This window comes from Somniosus microcephalus, chromosome 8, assembly GCF_052327205.1.
Source record: "Somniosus microcephalus isolate GS21.2 chromosome 8, FLI_Smic_1.0, whole genome shotgun sequence".
NCBI lineage: Eukaryota > Metazoa > Chordata > Chondrichthyes > Squaliformes > Somniosidae > Somniosus > Somniosus microcephalus.
Window position 1 is genome coordinate 33833312 of NC_140994.1, and position 23025 is coordinate 33856336.

General features: G+C 38.8%; 1 protein-coding gene across 16 annotated transcripts in view; it reads right to left on the bottom strand.

Moving 5' to 3' along the window:
* Positions 1-299: 299 nt before the first annotated feature.
* tcf7l2 (transcription factor 7 like 2) overlaps positions 300-23025 on the bottom strand; it is a 153733-nt gene continuing 131007 nt past the window's right edge. For 4 of the 16 annotated variants that reach the window (XM_085994490.1, XM_085994481.1, XM_085994484.1 and 1 more), the window contains 9 exons: positions 18700-18802; positions 18000-18086; positions 10445-10585; positions 10005-10167; positions 9174-9281; positions 8775-8823; positions 7904-7976; positions 6731-6784; positions 300-2279 (listed from right to left, as the gene is read on the bottom strand). In XM_085994490.1, the coding sequence (XP_085850616.1) occupies positions 1841-2279; positions 6731-6784; positions 7904-7976; positions 8775-8823; positions 9174-9281; positions 10005-10167; positions 10445-10585; positions 18000-18086; positions 18700-18802 (1217 nt within the window). In that variant the 3' untranslated portion in view covers positions 300-1840. Of the gene's footprint in view, positions 2302-6730; positions 6785-7559; positions 7633-7903; positions 7977-8774; positions 8824-9173; positions 9282-10004; positions 10168-10444; positions 10586-17999; positions 18087-18699; positions 18803-23025 lie in introns of all 16 variants that reach the window. The other 12 variants (XM_085994497.1, XM_085994496.1, XM_085994482.1 and 9 more) reach the window with 11 other exon arrangements.

Consider the following 23025-nt stretch of genomic DNA (forward strand, 5'->3'; position numbering starts at 1 on the left):
AAAGCAAAGTCAATTTAGATAATTTTAAATGAATTAAGTGCAGCCCAACAAATGACTCAATATGTATATCTGAAGAGGTCAACTCATTTTGTCCATCAGGAACATGTTCTCTGCAATAACTCCGTATCTACAACACTTCAATGCCAACATCTGGGAGTGCATTGTGCCACATATTATCTGAACTTGGCAGAGGCAAAAATTTTGACTTTTATTTAAAAAGTTGGTACGGTTCAGGTCACAAGTTGATGATCCACTTTCTTCACGCAGCTGCGACGGAGAGCATACGAACACCACAAGAATTCTCTGCACATACTAAGTTGCTTTTATTAATCCAGAACTGCATGCTACAGATACTGTACAGCATGAACATTGATTCATTACAAAAATGGTTTCAGAACAATAAAAATGAAAAGAAAATAAAAGGAGCAAAAAACAGAACAGGAACATCACAGCTGTTAGGAAACATTGAGAGTATTCACAAAAGGTCATCAGCTTCTTAGTAAAATGGAAAAAAAGACAGCTATACAACTGCTTTATTTCTACTACAATGGCACCAAATGAATGAACTTTTTCATCAGTTGTATACAGCCTTTGCAACATCAACATGCCTATTTTAAAATTTACTAAATACCTACTGATAGTAGTGTACATAAAAAGTGGCAGTTTCAGTTTTGAGTAATTTCCCCAACGTACAGAAAATTTGGCCCTTATGGGTTTTATTAATTCTCACCCTTCAATGCTTTGCTTTATAAGATTTTTTGGATGATTTGCCAATAGCTACCAAACACATTGCGTTATAGCTTAAACTAGTCAGCAACATTAAAACTACATACATACCTATGTTACCTCACAGCTAAAAAGGACCAAAATACAGCAAAAATGGGGGAGGGAAGATGTATCAACCTTTAAAAGTTTGGCACAGAATACATACATAGGATATAGGTTAAGCAATTCCAGGGTTGAGGCTACAGTCCACTATAGGGCTTTAGATGGGTGATCAGGTGGTTTTTTTTGTGCTATTCCAAAAAACATTTCCCCCCTCCCCCAATTGCTTTCAAGTTTTCTTTTGTACAATGGCTTTTTTTTCAGCAATTTTGTGCACTTTTGTTCTTTACAACGCCACAACATTATCCATTTGGTGACAGTCATGTATCACAACAGAGGAAAAAAAAAGTTAAATCCTTGGTAACAAATGAATCTTTTCATATATAAGATGCTTACACTAAGCAAAAAAAAACTTTATACATTGTTTGAAGAAATGAAAAATATTTAAAAGAGACAACATACATGATACAACAAGCATCTCTAAAGCAATAAATACTACTGGTCCTATAGCGTTGTAATTCTTTTCTTGCACCCCCCCAAAAAACAACGCCATGGAACAATGCATATTAACACAGTTTTCCCCATTATTTCTGTACATTTAAACAATAACACGCAACATCACAAAAGTTGTTCCACACAATTAACAGGTGGCACTGCATTCATTGTGCCCTTAAGGATAAAATGGACGTAAAATGATTGGTTCGCAAGCTCTTATTTAATACAAATAATACAGCGTAGCCAACTCCTTCCACAAGGGCTTCTTTGAATTTGATATCAGTCTCTTACTAGTAAAGAATCCACCCAGTAAGAACCACATAACAGTGATGAACACTACAAAGTTTTGCAATGGTTGACAAGAGGTTGGCAGGATCTCTCAAGGCTTATCCTACATATTCAAAGAGGACCTTGAAATAACAATGGGTCAAATATTGACCAATGCACTCCATAACATCTACTAACATGTAGCCATATGGCACAAATGAAATAAAAAGAACACCAGCGACTATGCTAAAAGCTATTCTAAAGACTTGGTTACAAGTGAAAGTGGCTGGGACTGTGTCTCTTGCAAAGCACCGTGGGAATGGACAATTGACATGGATGAAGTCGAAGGTCGAGTCTGCGATGAAGACGAGGATGTGGACTGGTGTAAGGTGATGGATCGGTGCTCTAACGCCCCGTTCTGGCAACTAACAGCTGAAACTGTGCTGGACTTGAGTGCTGAGTTTGTCGACAAGGCTGAGGAAGAAGATGGTGAGGAAAGATGGGCCAAAGGATCAGGTTTCATTGTGAGTGACAGAGGTTGCATTTGTTCAGTCTGTGGATCAGAGTCTGCTGTAGAAGGGCTTAACATGGAAGGAGAAGGGGGAGGAGAATCTAATATGCTTCCATCTGAAGAGGGTGGGCTGGCGCAGCTGCCTTCACCTTGTATGTAGCGAATGCACTTTTTTTTTCTCCTAGAAACAGGGAAAGATTTATCTGTAAATAAAGGGCAAAAAGACTAATGGAGTTGGTTATTTGAACAAAGAAAGTAATCTTATTCAGGCAACAAGAGTACATCCACGACACTTGAAACATTAATAACTAATGCAAGGCCCAATTAAGCCAGCACATCTATAGGGATTTACAAATTTGTTTAAATGTAATCAGGGATAGCCTCCTGATGTGTGAACTACTAACAAAATTACAGTATTTCATGCTCATCTGTTAAGAACCACACCAAATTGAGGATGACAGGAGAAAAATACTAAAGAAAAGAATGAAAGAAAGAAAAGGAGCAAGAAACCATGGAAAATGCAAAGTAAAAAAACACAATAAAAAACAAGAATAACTGGTTCTATGGCCTGCAGGCTGTGGCTGATTCTTTAAATGGTCTGCAATGGAAAACGAAAGTCAATTAAGGTTTGGCTGATTAAAAAAAGGTTCACATTTCATTAATAGGTTTCCTTGTGTGCGTCATTTTCACGCCAGCTATCTGCGAGAGGAAAGAAGGCTTTTATTGTACTTCACGATTCCTGTACCAGTTTGGCCAAGGATTCATTATTGTTAGAGTACATTTGGTTTATTTTACAAACAAGCAATAGTTCAACCACCAAATAAAATTTGCAAACATGTAGTATTTATTAGTAGGCCTCTTTCAATTTTCACTACAAATATAGAAGAAAATGTATTAGTATTCACAGTATGAACAATCTGATTTTATCCTGCATTTTGCCAAAAGGGGATATATAATTCAACTTTAAAATTTTCTATCGTTACAAATGACACCTCAAACCTACAGCCCAAGTAGAACTTCACGCCCATAAAAGTCTGTCAAATATATTCAGGGCCCGCATTGGTAAGATGCAGTGAGACAGTTTGAGAGTTCAAGCCACAGAAGCCTGCTAGGTCAAATACATGCTACACTGGAGCATATGCATGCAGTTAAACTCAAGGTTCGCCAAGACAAAAGGGCAGTGTAACGGACAGAAACATGCAAGTGAAGCAGCCCGTCATGCTGTATTAGAACAAAGCTGGAGGTGAAAGGACCAACTTGGTGGGCTCGAAACAGAGGGGGGAAAATGCAACACCGACAACCAGGTAATTGCCAAATGAATAGGGGCTTTGTTGACTGACTCAGATGAAAATAATTGCCAGTCAATGGCAAGTAAAGTACAAATAATCTTTATTTAGCTCAACCCCTGAACTACTGAGGGTAAATGGCCCCTAGGTAGGAGTTACCATTCTGGAAGCTGTATTTAAACAATGCATCGTTTATTTCCTGATAACAAGAGCAGTTTATTTAAATACAGCTCCCAGAAACTATTTGTACTTGGAAAAAATATACAACAATCTACAGATACACACTAAGATATTAGATCAGAACCTGAGCAGAAACAAACGCAGGTGCCTGGGGCTCATCGGCATTAGTGCACTGCAGATGGATATTCAACTTCAGAAATTTCAAAAAAGTTGCCGTGGGTACACCAATAGCATTGTAAAGTTCAAATTAAAAATAAATAATTCCTCAGTAACTAGTCGTGGGGACAAAAAAGTTTTAAAAACTTCATCAACTGTTAGTCACACAAAATTAATGATAACAGGCAACAAAGTGTGCTGAATCCTTTGCAATTTCAGCTTCAGATGTCAATACTTCCAACTTCCTATTTTTTCCTCCTCCCTTCATTTTGGAAATAGATTTCCCACCTCTATGCCACAAACCTTCCTCCAACAGCATGTTCCCAGTACTCTGCCAAATAAATTAAGTAGGCAGCCGGGGAGTGTCAATTTTACATCCCTCTCTCCTTCCAGGGAAATGAAGGAAATATTTGGGTTTTCTAAGTTCTGGAAATAATCCCTCTTATTTTCTCCCATTTGGAGACTCCTGGGATCACAGATCTTATGTCCTTATGACACTGAGCAACAGACTGGCTTTCAGGTCAGTTCCAAATCATCTGCCTGACCTGGTGCTTGTGGGCATACAGAAGTACATTAGGGTGATTGATTTACTCTGCTTCCCTGCTGGTAAGTGCCCAGCCTTCTCAACAAAGAGAGTTGGTGTGGGGAATTGTGTGAGGAATTGTGAAACCATGGCACGAATGTATTGGGAATTTCACTTGGCTTCCACAAAAGTTACTTCATTGCAGCAGATTAAAATTATTTTAATCCCAACCCCCACCTTTAAACATTGTCCTCCCCCCTCAGCAGCATTCTTCAAGAGGGTGGTCAGGCAACCTGTTGCAAGGTTTGTGCCTTGGCCTGTGCCTCCGGATGCCAATATGTGCATCCCTCACAATGGCAGTTTTGATTGATTCATCCCAACTGTGGGCTCTGCATGTGAGGAATTACTAGTGCAAAGATGTTTCCCACGATTCTGTGGCACAGCAGGTTGGTGCCAATATTCTATCTATATCATCTCTCAACTTTTTGTCAAGATGTTGCAATCTCAAAAAAAAACGCACTGCTAATTACATTCAGTTGAACTACCTTTCCAATTGTTGGCTGCAACATTTTGAGAAATGAGCTGAAACATTCCTCCCCCTCCCCAAGAAATGTCTCAATTAAAAATAAAAACAGTAAAATATTTTGCTAAAACAAACTCTTGCCTCTCCCAAATTAAACTGAGGAAAATTGCAGATTGAAGCTATGATTAAGAGAGCCACACAGGCCAGCAAGGTCCCAGGTTCAATTCCCAGTAGGTAATGACTTAGTTGACCTCAGCCAGGGCAGTATAGGGGGGTCACTACAATATGCCTCAGTATGCCTAGTTCAAGAAAGGGCCAAAAAAGAATCAGGGGTCCTGCTCCTGAACACCATCTAGTGACCGTTGCTGAAGGATTGGGCTCAGTTGTGGTGCCCCCCACAACCCTCACTGTCGAGATTCATGGTTGAAGAATGACCACTTGGATGCAGCACCAGAGGGCAACTGCCACTCTGGGAACCGCACCCAGTAAAAGAGTCAATGCTTTTGTGAAAGGGAAGAAAACTGGAATTAAATAGTTCTTTCTTTTTTTAAAGTGAATTTAGATTACCCAAGTAAGTTGGAATACTCATCCCTATTATTTTGCAATTGTAGGATTGTAAAGAAAATATTAGATAAAATGGTGTCAAGAAACCCAAAACTTTATTTGAAATCATCATTGGAGAGCTGTTTATCCACCACGTTTCTTAGAGTCTGGCTAAAAAATGTTGCATCAAAACAATTTCTAAACCAATTTTAGGAAAACTTCCCCCATCCAGCACACTAACCCTCAAGTACAAACTTGACATCTAAAATGAGAAAGGGGCACCACTAAATATAAAGCTAATGGCAGTATTAAAGATAAGCATGCAATCAGGTCATTTGAAGAATCCCATTCATAACTGTTTACGTGGATTCTTTACTCATTCCTCTTTACACTGTATCTTGCATTATAATTTTAAGCATTAGCCCATTAAAAATGCAAAAAATAACTGTTTCAAATATCACAATTAATTAAGGATTAACCAATTCATAAATCCAAAAGCCGTGCATTATAGCCAAAATGCTCAGAGAAATGGTAAAAATTCTATAAGGAATTAGCCACAAGCGGTGCAGTCTCAAATTTACTGCTGCTAATACACAAATCCTTCCAGTATCAACCGACAATCCTCTGGCAGCAGTTCAGTAATGCACTGATGTCCGTCCATCACTTGGCAATTGTCCATGCTGCATCTTACATAACATTTACTTTTAATTTGAGCACCATTTATTAGAAATGACACAGTCAAACAAGCAATGAAAAAATGTATCTATTAATCATGGCATTCAGTCAGAAGCACAATTATACTTGTATCTTAATTACGCTTTAAGATCATGATTATAGAATAATGGTAGCTACTCTTAACATACATGCCAACATAAAGACAGTGCTAAAAAGGGACACACACAAGTGCACAGTCTCTGTAAACCTCATTACGTCAGCAGACTTTAATCTTATATTTTCAATTATTGATAACGAAATGGGGTTAGAGAGACTAACACATTCTGAAGTAGGGGAAATGAAGTATGAAAGAGAGAGAGAGAGAGCGATCGAGCACCACGTGTATATGAAAAACAAAAAGTTTCAACTTTGAAGAAACAAATACCTACCATGACAACATTCCCACTTCAAAGACTGCATGTGTCAGGACAAAGAAATAAGATTTAACCAAATGCGGTCAACGGGAAAGGTGTACATAAACAGGACAAAACATTTATTCCCTCTACCCAGCCAAGTCCCAAGAATTAGAGAATTGGCAACCGAGTAGTTTGAAAAGTTCTAGAGTACCCAGATTAGCTGTGGTGGATAAGCCTTTGACCGTTTGATGTCTGAGTTTGTTTAGTTAAACCGAATTGTAAGAAAACTAAAAAAGAGAAATTTAATTGTGTGTTACTTAAAAAAAATATTCCAACAGATTTTGCACTCGCCTGAAAATGAAAGTTTCCTCTGAACGAGCTTGTAGCTGGTATGACGCCCAATTACTAAAAATAAATTGGCGATTAATACATAAAAATGTAAAGACATAGTTACTGGAGTGCACAAACACCTTTCTGCTTCTTGGAAACTTATCTGTTGTACAATGCTGCGATAATTATTCAGGAGAGGCGACTATTTTATCAATAAGGTAACATTCTCTATAAATGAAATAGTAGCTCTATATGTTGAAATTTCACATTCACTGACTAAAATGGACTCATGCACAGAAGAATATCAGTACATGTTGTGCACTTAGAACTGCGATGTCTACACATTCAGTAGATACCAGGTGAATTTTCTACACTATTATATGTATATGTATATATATATATATATATATATATATAAAATATATATATGTACATATATATATATAAATATACATATACATACACATATATATATGTACATAAATATATAGATCTTTATGGACCATGGGTGGTTAGTAGTTACAGCCAGTTTTCAAGAACAAAACTTCTCTCTCCTCTGTCCTAGGTTTCACTGCACCAATCTCCGACACAAGGTCACAGGCCCATCGCAACCACTGTTTGGGGAGGGCCAGGAAAGGGGGGAAAAAAGGTGGACAGTGCTTGCAAGGAGACAGACCAATGCTGCTAATAAAAGGCAACAGGTAAAAAAAAAGAAAGGAAAATAAAACAAAAAAAAAATCTGCAATAAGCTATAGAATATTAGCACATTAGAGCACAGGAAAGTCACATGAATGCACTACAAATCCAGTAAAGGGCATATTTAATTCCGGAAGGCCTAATGGGAGTATACCTGCAAGGTTTGCACCATAAACTCTGTTGGTCTAGCCCGAACAATGCCCGACACTTCTTTGGAGTATTTGCATCTGTTAGCATGAAGTAAACAAAAACAGCAAATGGAGGATACTGCTCACTGGATGTGACATCTCAGCCAGAGCTAGTGGTTTAGCTGGCCAAGTTGGCATTCTCCCCTCATCACTGAAAAAAACAAAATTCACACTGCCTAGCAACAATAGATGCAAGGGTGGGTTATCAGCGTCCAATCGAAACACTGAAACAGTGATAGCAAGAAGGGGAAAGTACCAATTTAAACCCAGCTGAAACCAACCATAGCAAACCTGGGAAAACGATACACACCTGCACGGGCCGCACCAGTTATTCTGTTGATCAAGGCCAAAGCGCGCTCGGCATTTCTTAGGAGCGCTCAGATCTGAACAAATTGGAAGAAAGCGAGCAGAGGAGACAGAAATGGAAGAAGGAGAGACAAGAAAACAAAAAGGAATAAATCAATTTATCTGTTACCAGTGATCAGTAATGCCCTCTAATTTCATAAAAACGTATTAAAATCACAGCTGTATTTTTTTTTCACCCATTTAAAAAGCACCAATATATTGTGTGGCAATACAAATTTGCATTATTTTAGAGTAGCTTTTAATTAGAATTCACAAAAAGAAGTAAGTGGACTGAATAAAGAACCTGCAGGTTAGTGCCAGCAAGGAGGAGGTTAGGCTTGAATCAGGCTAAAAGGTTAAAGTGCTTTGCAAAAGGATCTGGACAACAGGGTCAATTTTACATGCATGCCTTCCGAGGGCAAATGTAAAGTAGGATAATGGGATTAGTCTAGCGGGTAAGGCTAATTTCACAAAGGATGCATCAGAAAACAGGTACAGCCCAAATTAATATGTCAATACAAGACAATAAGTACACACTACAATAAGCTTTAAAACATTTTAAGTTACAATAGCTAATGCAATAATAATTATTTTTTTTATTTAAAAAAAAAGTTCTACAAAAACGAGCATTAAAAATGTCTATAATTCATGCACTGATTACTTTATCGCTCTTGGAAAGGCAAACCAGCCATAAAATTAAACTGCATACATAGTATTGTAATTAACTATGTTATAAAACATGGTTAGCAGCAGCTATGGTTTCATCTGATTAAATGTCGTTATTCTGATATGTGAAGGGTGCCCTCTATTATGGAAGATAATTGCTGCCTACTTACCATTGGTCTCTCCCGCCTGTTTTTCCCTTTTCCTCTTCTTCCTCTTGCCCTATTAGGGAGAGAGAAAAAAAATGGAGATGGGGGGTGGGGGGTGAAAAAAGCACAAGCTCAGTTTGTCCGTTTGGCGTAGTTTTGTGAACCTATCAGAATCAAAACACCTCAAAAGAATTTTTTTAAATGCTCTGTTCGATCAGCACCGAGAAACAAAAGCAATATGAAGGACAGCTCTGTGGCACGCACAAGGTTCTGAAGACGGCAGGGCACTGTCGGTTTCACCCTAATCATTATTTGTAACATTAAACTGACATGTATGAAGTGTACACCACTGGGCCTGTAGAGGGGAGAGAAAAAAGAGGAGTGGGGGAGGGAGCAGGGAAAGTGCTCAAGAATGGAACTTACATAGTTATCTCGTGCTGACCAGCCCGGGTAGAGTTGCATGTGAAGCTGCCGTTCCTTTCTGGCTAACTCATAGTACTTTGCTTGTTCTTCTCTAGACAAAGCGTGCCACTGAGAACAAACAGGGTAGGATAAGGGAGAAATAGAACACATTAATTAAATCCATATACTTGTGTATAAAAATGCCTGAAAAGATTAATGCATTAATAAAATTTCAGGGCTGTATACCACAATAGAATGAAAAGCATCAACATTAACACTATGCTGTGTCTGTATAGATTCACTTACTCGAACAAAAAAAACAGACTAGAATTTATTGTAAAACAGACAGGAGAATCATCACCTTTACACTGTTAAGTGTTTGAGGGAGGGCAAGGGGAACGATTCAACTAAAATAAGAACACAGCTTCAAAATCAAGAAAAAAACTCATACTCTAAAGCATTTCAGAATTATGGTGCATCACTTTTAATCAATTCAGTTGAGAGAGTTCTTAAATTGAAAAGTTACGGTTAGTATAGAGGGCAATAAAACTGGACAGGTGTTTACGGTGTCTGTATGACATTCCTCTCCATGGTATTTTAATGGAGGTGTTAAACCATTCATTGTTAAAATAGCAGATTAATGGCACATGTTGTGTCATTCGCTATTATCGGCAACACTTGCTTCCAATCTCTAAAGAGTGTTGATCCTGATTTGCTGTATGAAAAATAGTTGATGGCCAGCGTAAAAATTTACACTGACTGATTGCCCTGATCACTACGATTATATCTCCAAGCTGGTTTTGTGTACTTTAGGTTAGGAAGTGGTCATTTTCGATGGTTTAGACTGCTTACCCTTCGGCCAAGGATCTGGTTGATGGCCGCACTTTCTTTCAGCGTGCACTCTGCTACTACCTTTGCTCTCATTTCCTTCATGTACAACATGAACGCGTTCAGAGGTTTCTTTATGTGTGGCTTTTTCTTTTCCTCCTCTTTTTTGGCATCCTGATGATGTTTTCTGAAAGAATAAGAACAGTTACTGACTTCACCAGTGAAACTGAAGTGATCATTTCTCTTCTAAAAATGATTCAGTATTAAAACCAAATGAAAATGATCAAAGTTATAATAAACTGGGAGAAGTCAGCATTTAATAATCTAGACAACAGAGACACGCATGCTTTTAAAATTTTGAAAGAATTTTTATCATGGCAAACAGGACTACAAATTTCAAAGGTATGAACTAGTTGCACATTAAGATAAAATGATGTGCTTTTTGCACAAATATTAAAACTTACGAGTTATTGAGGGATCCGATGTCACTCTGGGAAGACTCTTGTTTGACAGTTGGTGTGACTATGGCCGGATGGGGAATTCCCGTCGTGTGTAAACTGTGGTGTGGTGGAACCATGTGTGGGGGGAACCTACCAGAGAGAAAACTGTGTAAATCAACAGAACAGAAATGAATGAACGGGAGGGATGGGCACACATTTGATATATAAGCAAGTACAAGCTGTCACAATCACTCTATGTGGCTACTGTAATTAATAGCATAGCATGACTCATCATTACACAACTGTCAGTCTAACTTTACCAGACTGTCAACAGTATATAGTAACAAAAAATTACAACATATACATTGTATAAATACAATATATGCTACATAAATTCAAAGATTTTCCCTTATAGAACTCTGTCGAAGAGGCCTTTTCAAAGAACAATTTTGGTTTGGCCCCTTTGACAATTTTTGCATACAGCCAACAAATGCATGTTCACCTGTCCAAATTTATATTCGGTCAAATCACAATTTCTAACCTTATTGAGAAGGGCTGAATTTGTGGTACACCAAAATCTTCCCCAAGATCATGAATCAAACCAACATAATCATTTCCTATAAATATAATAATTATATATTTACTGCTTTATTTTAAAATATAGTTAAATGATTTTGGAGTGAACATTTCTGTCCAATTACACAGCATGTGGGTGGCTGACATTGTGTTAGCTGACAGATGCAGACTTTTTTTTCCTAGAGTGTAATGTTAGCAGAGTGATTGAGCAGTGAAAATACCATTTACAAATACCATACAAACATAAGACAGTACACAGGTGAAGTATTTTATAGTACACTAGAGCTTTCAAAACCTCAAGAGTATCATTCTTCACGTGATGAAGTGGTTACATTCATTTCATTACCTGAAGAGACTTACGAGGGTTCAGGAGTTAATGGATACTATAAAATGTCAATCTATCATAAGGTGATTACTTCCACACTATCTACAAAATATTGGAAATTTGGTATAGCTCTTGCAACTGAACAAGGAAACTACATTTTATTATATAATATATAATATATATATTATATTCCGTTGTAAAAACTAAAAATTCTAAACAGCTAATTATGAAAAAATCCTGACTGCTTTTATGGCTGCAAGCCAGAATATAATGATGTGCATAAACTTGCAGGCCATGTTACGAACAAACTCATTTTTGTTCCAGTGTGTCTCTGGGGCTTCTATCACGTTCACTCTCACTTTATTTCACTGTTGACATGTTTCTGTTAACTGCATGTCATCTGCCTGGCTTTGTTTTATGTGTGAGCTGTGGGATGCTTTTTTTCCCCCCCCTTGCAAAAAAAAAAAACAGCCTCTGAGTTGCAGCTAGTTTGTCATTATTCCCCCCCCCCTCCTCTCCCTGTGCAGTTGTTATCTCTCATCTTTTCCAAGCTCAATTTTCCTGAGCTTTCTGAACCACCACAAACCCACATTATGGTTTATACATGATGCTGATCTCTTTGAAGGCGGCACATTTCAGAGCGGGCCCTAGTCAGGAGAAGCACCTTCAGCCAATTTGCTAGGCTGAGGGGCCCCGAAGCTCTAACATCTCAATCTAACAGGGTCACAAGGTGGCACAAGTGAGTGTCAGCTATTGCTGTTTAATTGCCAGTCTATGCCTCTCTGCTGTGTTTAAAGTATAATGACCCATCACTTAATTCCAAGAAATCACTGCCCTGCTGCTGGATGGAATAAATATCAAAAGGTGCGCTCTGGCAGGGCATGGAGTCTACATTTCCTATAGATGTCATACGAATAATACAGACGTGTATTTCCATCACCCCACTACCACACAAATGCCTTTTGTTCTATTTTTTTTTCATCTGAATAACTAATGTACGCCCCTACAGGAAAAAAACTGTTGAAGAACTGCTAAGTTGTTTTAATGATTGCCTTCACAAGTATACAAATCGTGTGCTTTGCCTGACAACTTGACCCCTCCCCACAGTCTATTTGTGGGGGTGGGGGACACTACCAAAAGCAATCCATGTGTGACCAGAAAATAACCCTACACCTTTCTCTCATTTGTGATGTGCACCTTTCACTCTTATAACTGGTGCCCCACTGACAGCTGTACAATTGCAACACTGAACATCGTGAACACTTCTAATACATTCCTAAAGTCTTATTTTGCTATTCAGTGATAAACATTTTTGCTATTCTGCTAAACCTTTGGAAAAAAATTTAAATTTTAAATGGTTAATTTGTCTTGCCCCTATCTAAAGCTGTGCTTTTACAAATGCATCTACTTAGTCCCTGGAGATGGGGAGCCGTGCCTAATAATCTATGCTAATTTAATTAACAGCTATCATCAAAATGCATTAGCTGTTTCAGCCCATCAGGAAAGTCTAACCCTCCACCAATTAAATTAGCTGAACTCTAAATCAGATGAACAGAAAATAAACCCATCATTAGGAGCAATTAGCGATTGCTTAAATACAGTGCTATGGAGTAGTTTGTAAATATACTTGTAGCCACTGGGAAATTAGCTCGTACTGTATTAATTGGGGCTGTGACGAACAGTCAGAGCCCCTATCAAAACAGTAGCTTTCGGAGTTCTGAACATCAGCCTCCAAGAGCTTTGATGTGTCATCATTTACCAGTCTCTCTTATTGGTTTTGTATGTTTGCATTTGTTGTGTATGCATATGGACATTAATATTGTACACAGGGTTGGAATCTGGTGTGGTAACGCTGATGTGTTGTAAACTTTAATACACAGATATTTTATCCTGCATGGCAGCTACTTCTGCTAGTTAAAATTAGGTACAGATTTACAATACCTCATTACTTTTTTATTTCACCTTCAGTATTGCTAAATACCCATTTAAATTTTACATGGCTGGCACAATTAAATCTTGTGAAAATTATTGCATTTTTCCATTAAGAAGGCCTCATTACTGCTACAATGCAGTTTACCAATACCACAATTATACTGAAGCCCACAGGCATAATTTGGTGTCGGTATTTGGACTCCATACTGCAGGACTAAGTGGGGCTTCCAATTAAGACTGGATGTTCTCAGTTGCACTGCTTAACAATGTAAATCTAGAAAAAAAAATTGTTTCTCTTTAAGATCTAAAGAACAGAAGGAGTAAACGATGGGCAAAAGGGCTGGATGAAATGACTGCAACAAGGATGGATTCAGTGCAAGTCCAAACATAGGTTATAATGGTCCATGACAAAATTGGTACCAGTCCGAAAATAATTTCTGGAGAGATCCTGTGTACATAGTCACCAATTTGAAAGGCAGAAAGTACCCTGAATTTACTATCTTTTGTAAATCGCATTCAAAACTGGTTTGTGTTTGCTAGTAGGGGGCGGCATAACTAAGACCGCCTATTTCCACCTCCATAACACTGCCCGTCTCTGCCCCTGCCTCAGCTCATCCGCTGCTGAAACCCTCATCCATGCCTTTGTTACCTCTAGACTTGACTATTCCAATGCACTCCTGGCTAGCCTCCCGCGTTCTACCCTACGTAAACTTGAGGTGATCCAAAACTCTGCTGCCCGTGTCCTAACTTGCACCAAGTCCCGTTCACCCATCACCCCTTTGCTCACTGACCTACATTGGCTCCTGGTTAAGCAACGCCTTGATTTCAAAATTCTCATCCTGGTTTTCAAATCCCTCCATGGCCTCGCCCCTATCGCTGTAACCTCCTCCAGCCCCACAATCCACCCACCCCCCCAACCACCACCACCACCACCGAGATATCTGCACTCCTCTAATTCTGTCCTCTTGAACATCCCTGATTATAATCACTCAACCATTGGTAACCATGCCTTCTGTTGCCAAGGCCCTAAGCTCTGGAGTTCCCTGCCTAAACCTCTCCACCTCTCTTTCCTCCTTTAAGACGCTCCTTAAAACCTACCTCTTTGACCAAGCTTTTGGTCATCTGCCCTCATTTCTCCTTATATGGTGTCAAATTTTTTGTCTAATACTACTCTTGTGAAGCATCTTGGGACGTTTTACTACATTAAAGGCGCTATATAAATAAAAGTTGTTGTTGGAGGCAACAAATGGAGGCTTAGCATATGGTCAAAATGCAAATAAGGGTCACATGCACGCTTAGCAGCTGAATAGAGTGGTGCGGACATAGGCCGTGGACCTTTTTCCCTACTGGCCCTCTCTATTAAACAATGATGTTCACAACATAGGGAGCATCTAATTTGTGAAAGGAATGGAAAAATAATATATAATTTAGTTTTTGCCCCCAAAGAAATTTAAATAATAGAGTACTTGTCAGTGAGCGAGTTGGTGTTGTATTCTATGCACATTTTACAGAAGACTGCTGGCTTTGTTACAACAAAATACAGATGTGTGCTTTGACCTTTAGTTGATGAGCTGGCCAACTGACACACAGATTGGATGAATAATGTGACTGGAATAAGCTGATGTTTGTGTATCGTGATGGCAATACACATTTAGGAACGTGCTGTTTATTTAATTCTGCTTGGTTTCTTTTTTGTCACCTCCACTTGCTGCCTTCTCAGATGGCGCCAGGTGTATGGGAGCACACTGCCTAGGGTCAGAACCGGAAAGCTACCAATCTGTGGCACAGCATGCAGTAATACACAACACATAAAGGATGGCCAAATGGATAGTTCTGACCCTAATTTAGTTTCTATCCTAATCTAATTCACTACAATACAAGTTAATTGCCAATTCAATCATTGAAAGAATGTGTTGGTACAGCCTTAGTCAAGGCCATGTACTAGTTTCTAACAGTTCATTTACATTATGGAACTGTTTCCAATAGAAGTGGTTTCACACTGTGATTAGGTTGCAGACAGCTCTGAATTCATGTGACAACTTAATTTCAGAGCAACGGTAAACCAACTGCACACATTCAAAACTGCATTCGTGCAGTTCAAAAGTTGCAATTGCAGAATTATGCTTCTGGCCGCACATCCACCATAATATTGAGGGATGGTTGAACGGGCCATCAATGTGAAAACTACTTTGCCTCAGGATGCTGGAAGTGATACCACCTTTAAGGCGGAGTTCTATGTCTCAGGAAGCACAGGTACTCCCTTCATATATACTACTGTACTGAAGTGCCTGTGACTGAATTCTTGCCATTGAAGGCACTTCCATAGCATTAAAAGGGTATTAGTTAGTTATACTACGCAAGCACCCTAAGTAATGTTAAGTTATTAAGAACAGATTCACACTAGTATGATGAGGTGGTCAGGTCATTGTGAAAACTGACACTCCAAAGCTAGAAGTAAATTTACAGCTACTCTGCACTGAATTCACCAACTCCAGGGTTAAAACAAGGGTGCACCTTCCCAGGAACAGAAGCATTCACCTCTGTGTCCCAAAACTGTGTCACCATGAAACACAAGTACAGGAAATGAACAGGAGGTCAATCAGCAGCTGAACTAGACTCATAGCGCATTCCATTTTTATTTCCACATTTATTTGGAGTTTTCTTTTTACTGCCACTACGGAATAGTCTGATTTGACGCTGGCAAGCGTGAACTTTTGTACAACTCACAACATTGCAATCACCAAAGATTCCCATTTTCCCTCTTTTCAGTTTAACTCCTGTCCCCTGCACTATAACTTACTCAAAACCTGAATATCCCAGAAACTATAGCGAAGGAAGGGCGCACAGCATCATGTAGTTAACTGCCCAATTCTCCTAAATTAAGTGTATTGAATTCGCACATTTAAAATACCAATCATTCAATTTTTGAGAGAGAATTAAAATGGCCAGGAGTGTTAAAAGGCAGTAACGCACTCATTAAGGATTTGGAAAATTTTGTGATTAACATATTCCTAATCATGTATTTTTCATAATGTATAGAATGCAGTGCTGTTCACCCTTTCAAAAATCCCACTTTAGAGATTTACCAGTCTCCCAATGTTATGGTTCCTGAATTTTTCTGCGTTGCTCTGCACTACGTGGCTGGGTGAGGGGTGTTTGACAATTCCAGAACACTAGGCCAGAGTGCAACGTGATCAGCTGATAGGAAGGGGGAGTGGGGGGGGGGGGGGGTTTAGTGAGAATCAGCTCCAGTTTTTTAATTAACAGGCAACACTGAACACATCAGTCAATAAAACCAATTAATTTCATCTGTTGTCAGCTGGCTTTCTAAGAAACAACTTCCACTAAAGGAACAGGAAGTGATACTCTTTTGAAAGTGGATGTTAGTACAGAAAGCTATGGACTAATCTGGAGTCTCTTTCTCCACCTACACACTGCTATGCCAGTAGTTGTTGGGAGGCAACAAAAAAAAATCAAAGAAAGTTGTACTTTAAGCATTGTTTTAATTCTTACAGTATTTATTTTCTACTTTTATTGTGTTAGAGAATCAATAATTTATCTTTCCTAGAGTTAGTGCCTCAAGTGTAAAGATTTAATTCCAGCAGGAATCACGCTCAAGCTATGAGACTCAAGTTTAAACCCTATCCATGGCAGCATTTCAGACTCCTGCATCCCCTAAAGGACAACTTGTGGCCACACTGCCCAGATTGCACGAAGGAGTGGGAAGAAACAAGAAGTTGTGGGGCTAAATGATTAACTCCTGCGGTACTTAAATTGAATCTAGCAACGTGTCAGCCAAAGAGCTACCTGGATACAAAAGAAAAAAGTTTCCACTAGGAAATCCAAGGGTCCATTGAGTAAAACGAATCAGAGTGAATCCTAGTTTTTCTTCAAATGTCCAAAGGCCAGGGGGGGCCTTTTTTGACCAGTAGGCCCAATGATGTATTGGTCTATGGCACTCTGATAACTGCTGTAACTTAGCATTACCACTGAGTTGTCTCCTACTTTTGAATATGGGACACTATTACATGGATGCACAATTTTAAGTGCTTTATGTTTCTACCTACTGACTCACTAGAAAGAGCTGCAGGCCTCCAAGTGGAAGAGCAGACAGCCTATTACTACTTTTTGAGCAATTCCATGTTAAAAGTGGCCTTTAACCTGTGATGTAACAACGAAGATTATTGCTCTCTGAACTGACTTAGTGTGGCTCAAGTAGCGATAAGTGACTCTAGCCACAGGGTATAATAAATGTTAACTGCACTTTTCTGTCTGCAAGTGCTAAAATGTTGTCCCTCGGGCTCCAACATTGATATAAAGTGTGCAATAATTGCAGCATGCTCTTGACACTTCCATATTCCCTTGGGAGCAATATTTTACCACTACAGCTTTGAAAAGCAGTCAATATTTGTGTACGATATAAATTATCTCCTTACACAATAATACTGCAGCTAGAACTCCATTCCAAATTTATGATGCATTATTTGCAGGTTCATTCATAAATTGCAGTATTTAGTTATGGAATGGCATTTAGTTTATTTGCTTGGTTTATTATGAAGACAATACAAATGGCACATGCCAATTTCTCCATTGCGATAAAGGGCACAACATTCAGAAACGGCAATGTGTCTTCATTGAACAAAGACAATGGCAAAACGATTAAAACAAAAGAGCTGTGGAGAAATTGCTTGAAGATTATCTGCTTAAAATAAGAAAGTTGATTGCCAACAAGGCAAGTGTACCCACCTTGACATGGAAGCATTGACGGTGAGTGCAGTGGGGTAAGGATGTCGAAATCCCCCTGTTGTGATTGGGTAAACAGGTTGACCTTGCCTGAAAAGAAGAAAAGAAAGAAGAAAAAAATAACTGGAAACGTCTCCTGCTGTTGCAAGCTCACTCTCATTTGACCAGAACAAAAAATGTTGTTGATTGCACAGCCAGGATCAAAGGATGTAAATAAAGAACAATTTTAATGTGCTAAATCTGATAGAACCAGCTAATTAAATTTTATAACCTCTGCTAATGTCAACAGAGACCTTCTCCCCAAGCTAAAACTAGGTGTTTTGTTGTGATAATTAAAGGCGAAGCGGCGCTTGCTTTAATGGAGCCATCACAATAATTGAGGGCTACAGATCCAAAGGAAAACAATAATGAATGTAAATTTATACCAAAATAAAATACATCAAATCAAAGAGCCGCTGTTCTGCTTTGGGCCTCTTTTGGTATTTAGAACTCAGTAAGAAAACATTAAATTAACAGTCCTTAATTTGTAGCCTTTTGTCATAGTAACCAGTGTTGACAGGTGTTGCCAAGGGAGAAGCCCCATATGAATATGTGGGTACCCAGTAGCCAATCACAGCTCATTACAATAATTGGACAATACAGTAACATGCAAAATTCTACAAGAATTAAAAGAATAAAAAGAAAAAGAAATGGAACTGCTTACTGTGGTACTAACCATCCTAGTGGATGGGGGATTTGGCCGACGGTACCTGGCGAGAGTGGGTAATAGGGAGAAATATCTGAAGGATGTGGAGGCCTAGGAATTCCTAGAGAAAACAAAAACAGACCCAATATTAACTTTCAAAAGCACAAGTGATACAAATATGTTCATAACATGGTTAAATTTGAATGTGCAATTGTTCCATTTACCTTCCTGTTTCCAATTATGCCAACACTTGAACTGAAACTGCATGCCAAGCCGTCAATGGCCCATGTCCTACGCACCATTTATCTCCATTATTTGCTACAGCTCAGCATATTTTTAATAATCGTTGCAACTGTTGTTTATAAAGTTATCTTCAGCTCGAGGGCCACCAATATCTGCGCACAGGTGACTTGAACATTCAGTTATATCACTACAACTGGAATTAGTTACAGCATCATTTCTGTACAAACAAGCTTGATATTTAACTTTAGTTTTAGAGAATCAGTAAGCCTTTGAGTATTCTGGGAGCATTTTCGCACCAGTGAGATCCAAGAATTTTCATAAAACACTATATTTTGGTTTTATTTGATCCTTTCCATAGCATTCAGCTTTTGAAATCAAGAATACAGGTTCTTTTAGCTCATCCGTGAATCATTTTTATGTCGATAATAGATTAAATATCTTGCATGTGACTTCACATACTTCCTGTAACACGTCTGAGTTATGCTTATAGTCTAAGTTATTATAGCCTGATAAGAGTCATTCTTATACCTGATTCACTTCCAGCCCTGGTCCTTCCAACCTCAACTTTCCATTAGCTCCAGCACACCACACAAGAGCTGGTAAGCTGAAAACAGCCTGACCATCTTCATTAATTTGATCGATAAACTTCATTTATTTAAAATAAACCTCACTTTCAAAACATTGAGTGGTCACAACTACTTTCAAATCACTAAGTCTGGCCGACACCTGCTTTTTCTACCCTGTACGGCCACGTAAATCTTTTCCTTCATACCCTAGCTACCCCTCCACCCCATTCCTCACTAATTCCACAGCCCTCAAAACCTCTCTCCTTGCTAGTGCTAGGCCCTACGCCCCCCTCCACTCATATCACAAACTACACCCCCTCCCTACTACCGACACACCCCATTCCCCTTCCCTAGTGATCCTGGGCCCTTTCCGTGAAAAAGTATTTTTCATTAGACCATATTAACACCCTTAAATTAAAAACAACAATTCCTCTGACAATCGCAAGCACCACCTATCATAAACAATGCCATGGGAAATCCACTAGTGTGTGATAAATGTATAAAAATAATAAAAATATCCCAGTGCACACCAGTCACACACTGTAACATGCAAAAGAATCATAAAATTGCTGACGTCATCTGGCTTGGAGTCAGAAATTTACAAGGAACTACCATTGTCTGCCAACTGACCTCGCAACTTCAGAAGCAATTACATTAGCCAGGATTTGCCCTTTAGATAATTTCCCCATGGAAAGTATCTGGGCAGTCGTAAAGAGTCGCCAGATTAAACACAGCTCCATCATAACAGTTAGATGTCACAACCGAGTCCCTGACTATCTTGAGCGCAATACCATGGGAGGTCTGCTAATATCTAAATTGTGCTTTACTTCTAACATTTTGCACAGCACCGCTGAAAGCTATTCTACACACCTCACACCGGAAGACAGAAAGTAAGATGGTCATCCACAAAAGCAAAGAATCTGTTTCCCAGAAGTTCAGGCAAGGAGATTACAACTACAGATTTACAGAGCAAATTGTGGTACAATACCAAATGGTGTACTGTAAAGTATCCTCGATCAAATCTTTACACCGAGTCACTTTGATCAAGTTTCTAAACATTTCTCTCAAAGCCCTTGAATCTCGTTACGTTTTCAGGGCCTCAAATGTTGCCCTGCAATTTTACTCCAGGCCTGCTATTTATTTCACTTATTGGGCATTGTACACTATTTATTTCACTTATTGGGCATTGTACACTATTTGTTTCACTTATTGGGCATTGTACACTATTTGTTTCACTTATTGGGCATTATACACTATTTGTTTCACTTATTGGGCATTGTACACTATTTATTTCACTTATTGGGCATTGTACACTATTTGTTTCACTTATTGGGCATTGTACACTATTTATTCCACTTATTGGGCATTGTACACTATTTATTTCACTTATTGGGCATTGTACGCTATTTATTTCACTTATTGGGCATTGTACACTATTTGTTTCACTTATTGGGCATTGTACACTATTTATTTCACTTATTGGGCATTGTACACTATTTTTTCCACTTATTGGGCATTGTACACTATTTATTTCACTTATTGGGCATTGTACACTGTTTCACTTATTGGGCATTGTACACTATTTATTTCACTTATTGGGCATTGTACACTATTTGTTTCACTTATTGGGCATTGTACACTATTTATTTCACTTATTGTGTATTGTACACTATTTGTTTCACTTATTGGGCATTGTACACTATTTGTTTCACTTATTGGGCATTGTACATTATTTGTTTCACTTATTGTGTATTGTACACTATTTGTTTCACTTATTGGGCATTGTACACTATGAAGCTATTGGTTTCACTTATTGTGCACTGTACACTATGAAGCTTTTTATGCCCCCAACAAATCCCAGTGCGTAAAGAAGGGTCAACAGGTGACATTAATCACATTTTTCCACAAACAATTTAACATCCTTCTCTTGTATGGCATTATTTAACTGCACAATTTGTAGGATGGTAATGTTTACCTGGGTGCAGCCAGGGCACAGTCAAGGCCACATGAAGCCAGAATAAATGTTTGGAATTCAATTTGCACAGCCCCTGTGCAGTGTTAATTATTGATATGAAAACAGCTAGGGCACTTATTTATCATACAGACAGAAAATGACTTAATTAACTGCGACCAACAAATGAGGCTTTCTCCCTCCCGTTTTCATTTGAAGCTACAATATATATTTTATCATTCATCCACAGTAAATGTCTTATACGACTTTAAATTCAAGATTATAATTTCTCTTTAAGATATCCAGACAGGAGTTGATTTTTTTTTTTTTTTTTTTAAAAAGGTGGAAAGAAAAAGAGCAGCATGTGTACGCAAGAGGAAAATACGTGTAGGTGAGGTCAGGATTAAAAAGAGCTTGCAAGCAAGAAGAAAAAACATATGGGGTAAATTGTATCAGAAACTCAAATGGGAAGGTTTTAACTAGATTAAAGCAACTTCCTTAAAGGCCCAGGGGATAAATTCACTGCATGCTGTGGTACTGAGCCACAGACTATCGGGTTACAATTTGCAGCCTGGTCTTTGCCAGGGCGGTGATGGAGATACTACAAACTGGCCTCAGTATCCCAAGCTGTGGGTTGGGGCTAATCAGCCAGCTCTGCTGCTCCCGATCAATATCCAGTGATCCCTGCTGGAAAGTAAACATAGGCAAGGACAGGATCAGCCTCAGCCATGACACCCCCCACCAAAGTCAAACAATTGCTGGTCCAGGCTCATATATGAAGAATCATGATCATTTGAGCAAAAAAAACTGTCAGGCCACTGACACCTGTGGAACTTAAGGAAAAGGGGGGTGGGAAGAGAAAGTATAGGTTTCAATGAACTAAAATTCACTTTTTATGGGAGTAAAGGAAAATGCACTGCGGCGTATGGTCAAGAGCAACTTCTCTCAAGTTGAACCAGAAGTTCATAGTGATGACAAGTGTCAGCCTTGGCTCAGTTGGTAGCACTCTCATCTCTGAGTCAGCAGGTTGTGGGTTCAAGTCCCACTCCAGAGACTTGAGCACAAAAATCTAGGCTGACACTGCAGTGTAGGACTGAGGGAGTGCTGCACTGTCGGAGGTGCCAACTCTCAGATGAGATCTAAAACCAATCTGCCCTCTCAGGTGGTACTATTCAAAGAAGAGCAGGAGTGCACTCCTTGATGTCCTGGCCAATATTTACCCTTCAACCAACACCAAAAACAGATGATCTGGTCATTTTTGCAAATTGGCTGCTACGTTTCCTACATTACAACAGTGACTAAGCTACAAAAAGTACTTCATTGGCTGTAAAGTGTTTTGGGTCGTGAAAGGCACTATATAAATTCAAGTTCTTTCTTTTCTTTATAAGCATGTCAATCTCACTTTGCCATTACACTTCAACTAAAGATTCATGCATCTATTTCTGGATTTGACTCCAAAAGCATCTCTTGAATGGTTTGCCACAGTTGGTATTGGAAACTGACCTTTGACCTGATCAACACATATACAGATGATGAATCATCTTAACCATTACAATCTATAGGCATTGCACAGTTTAAATACAA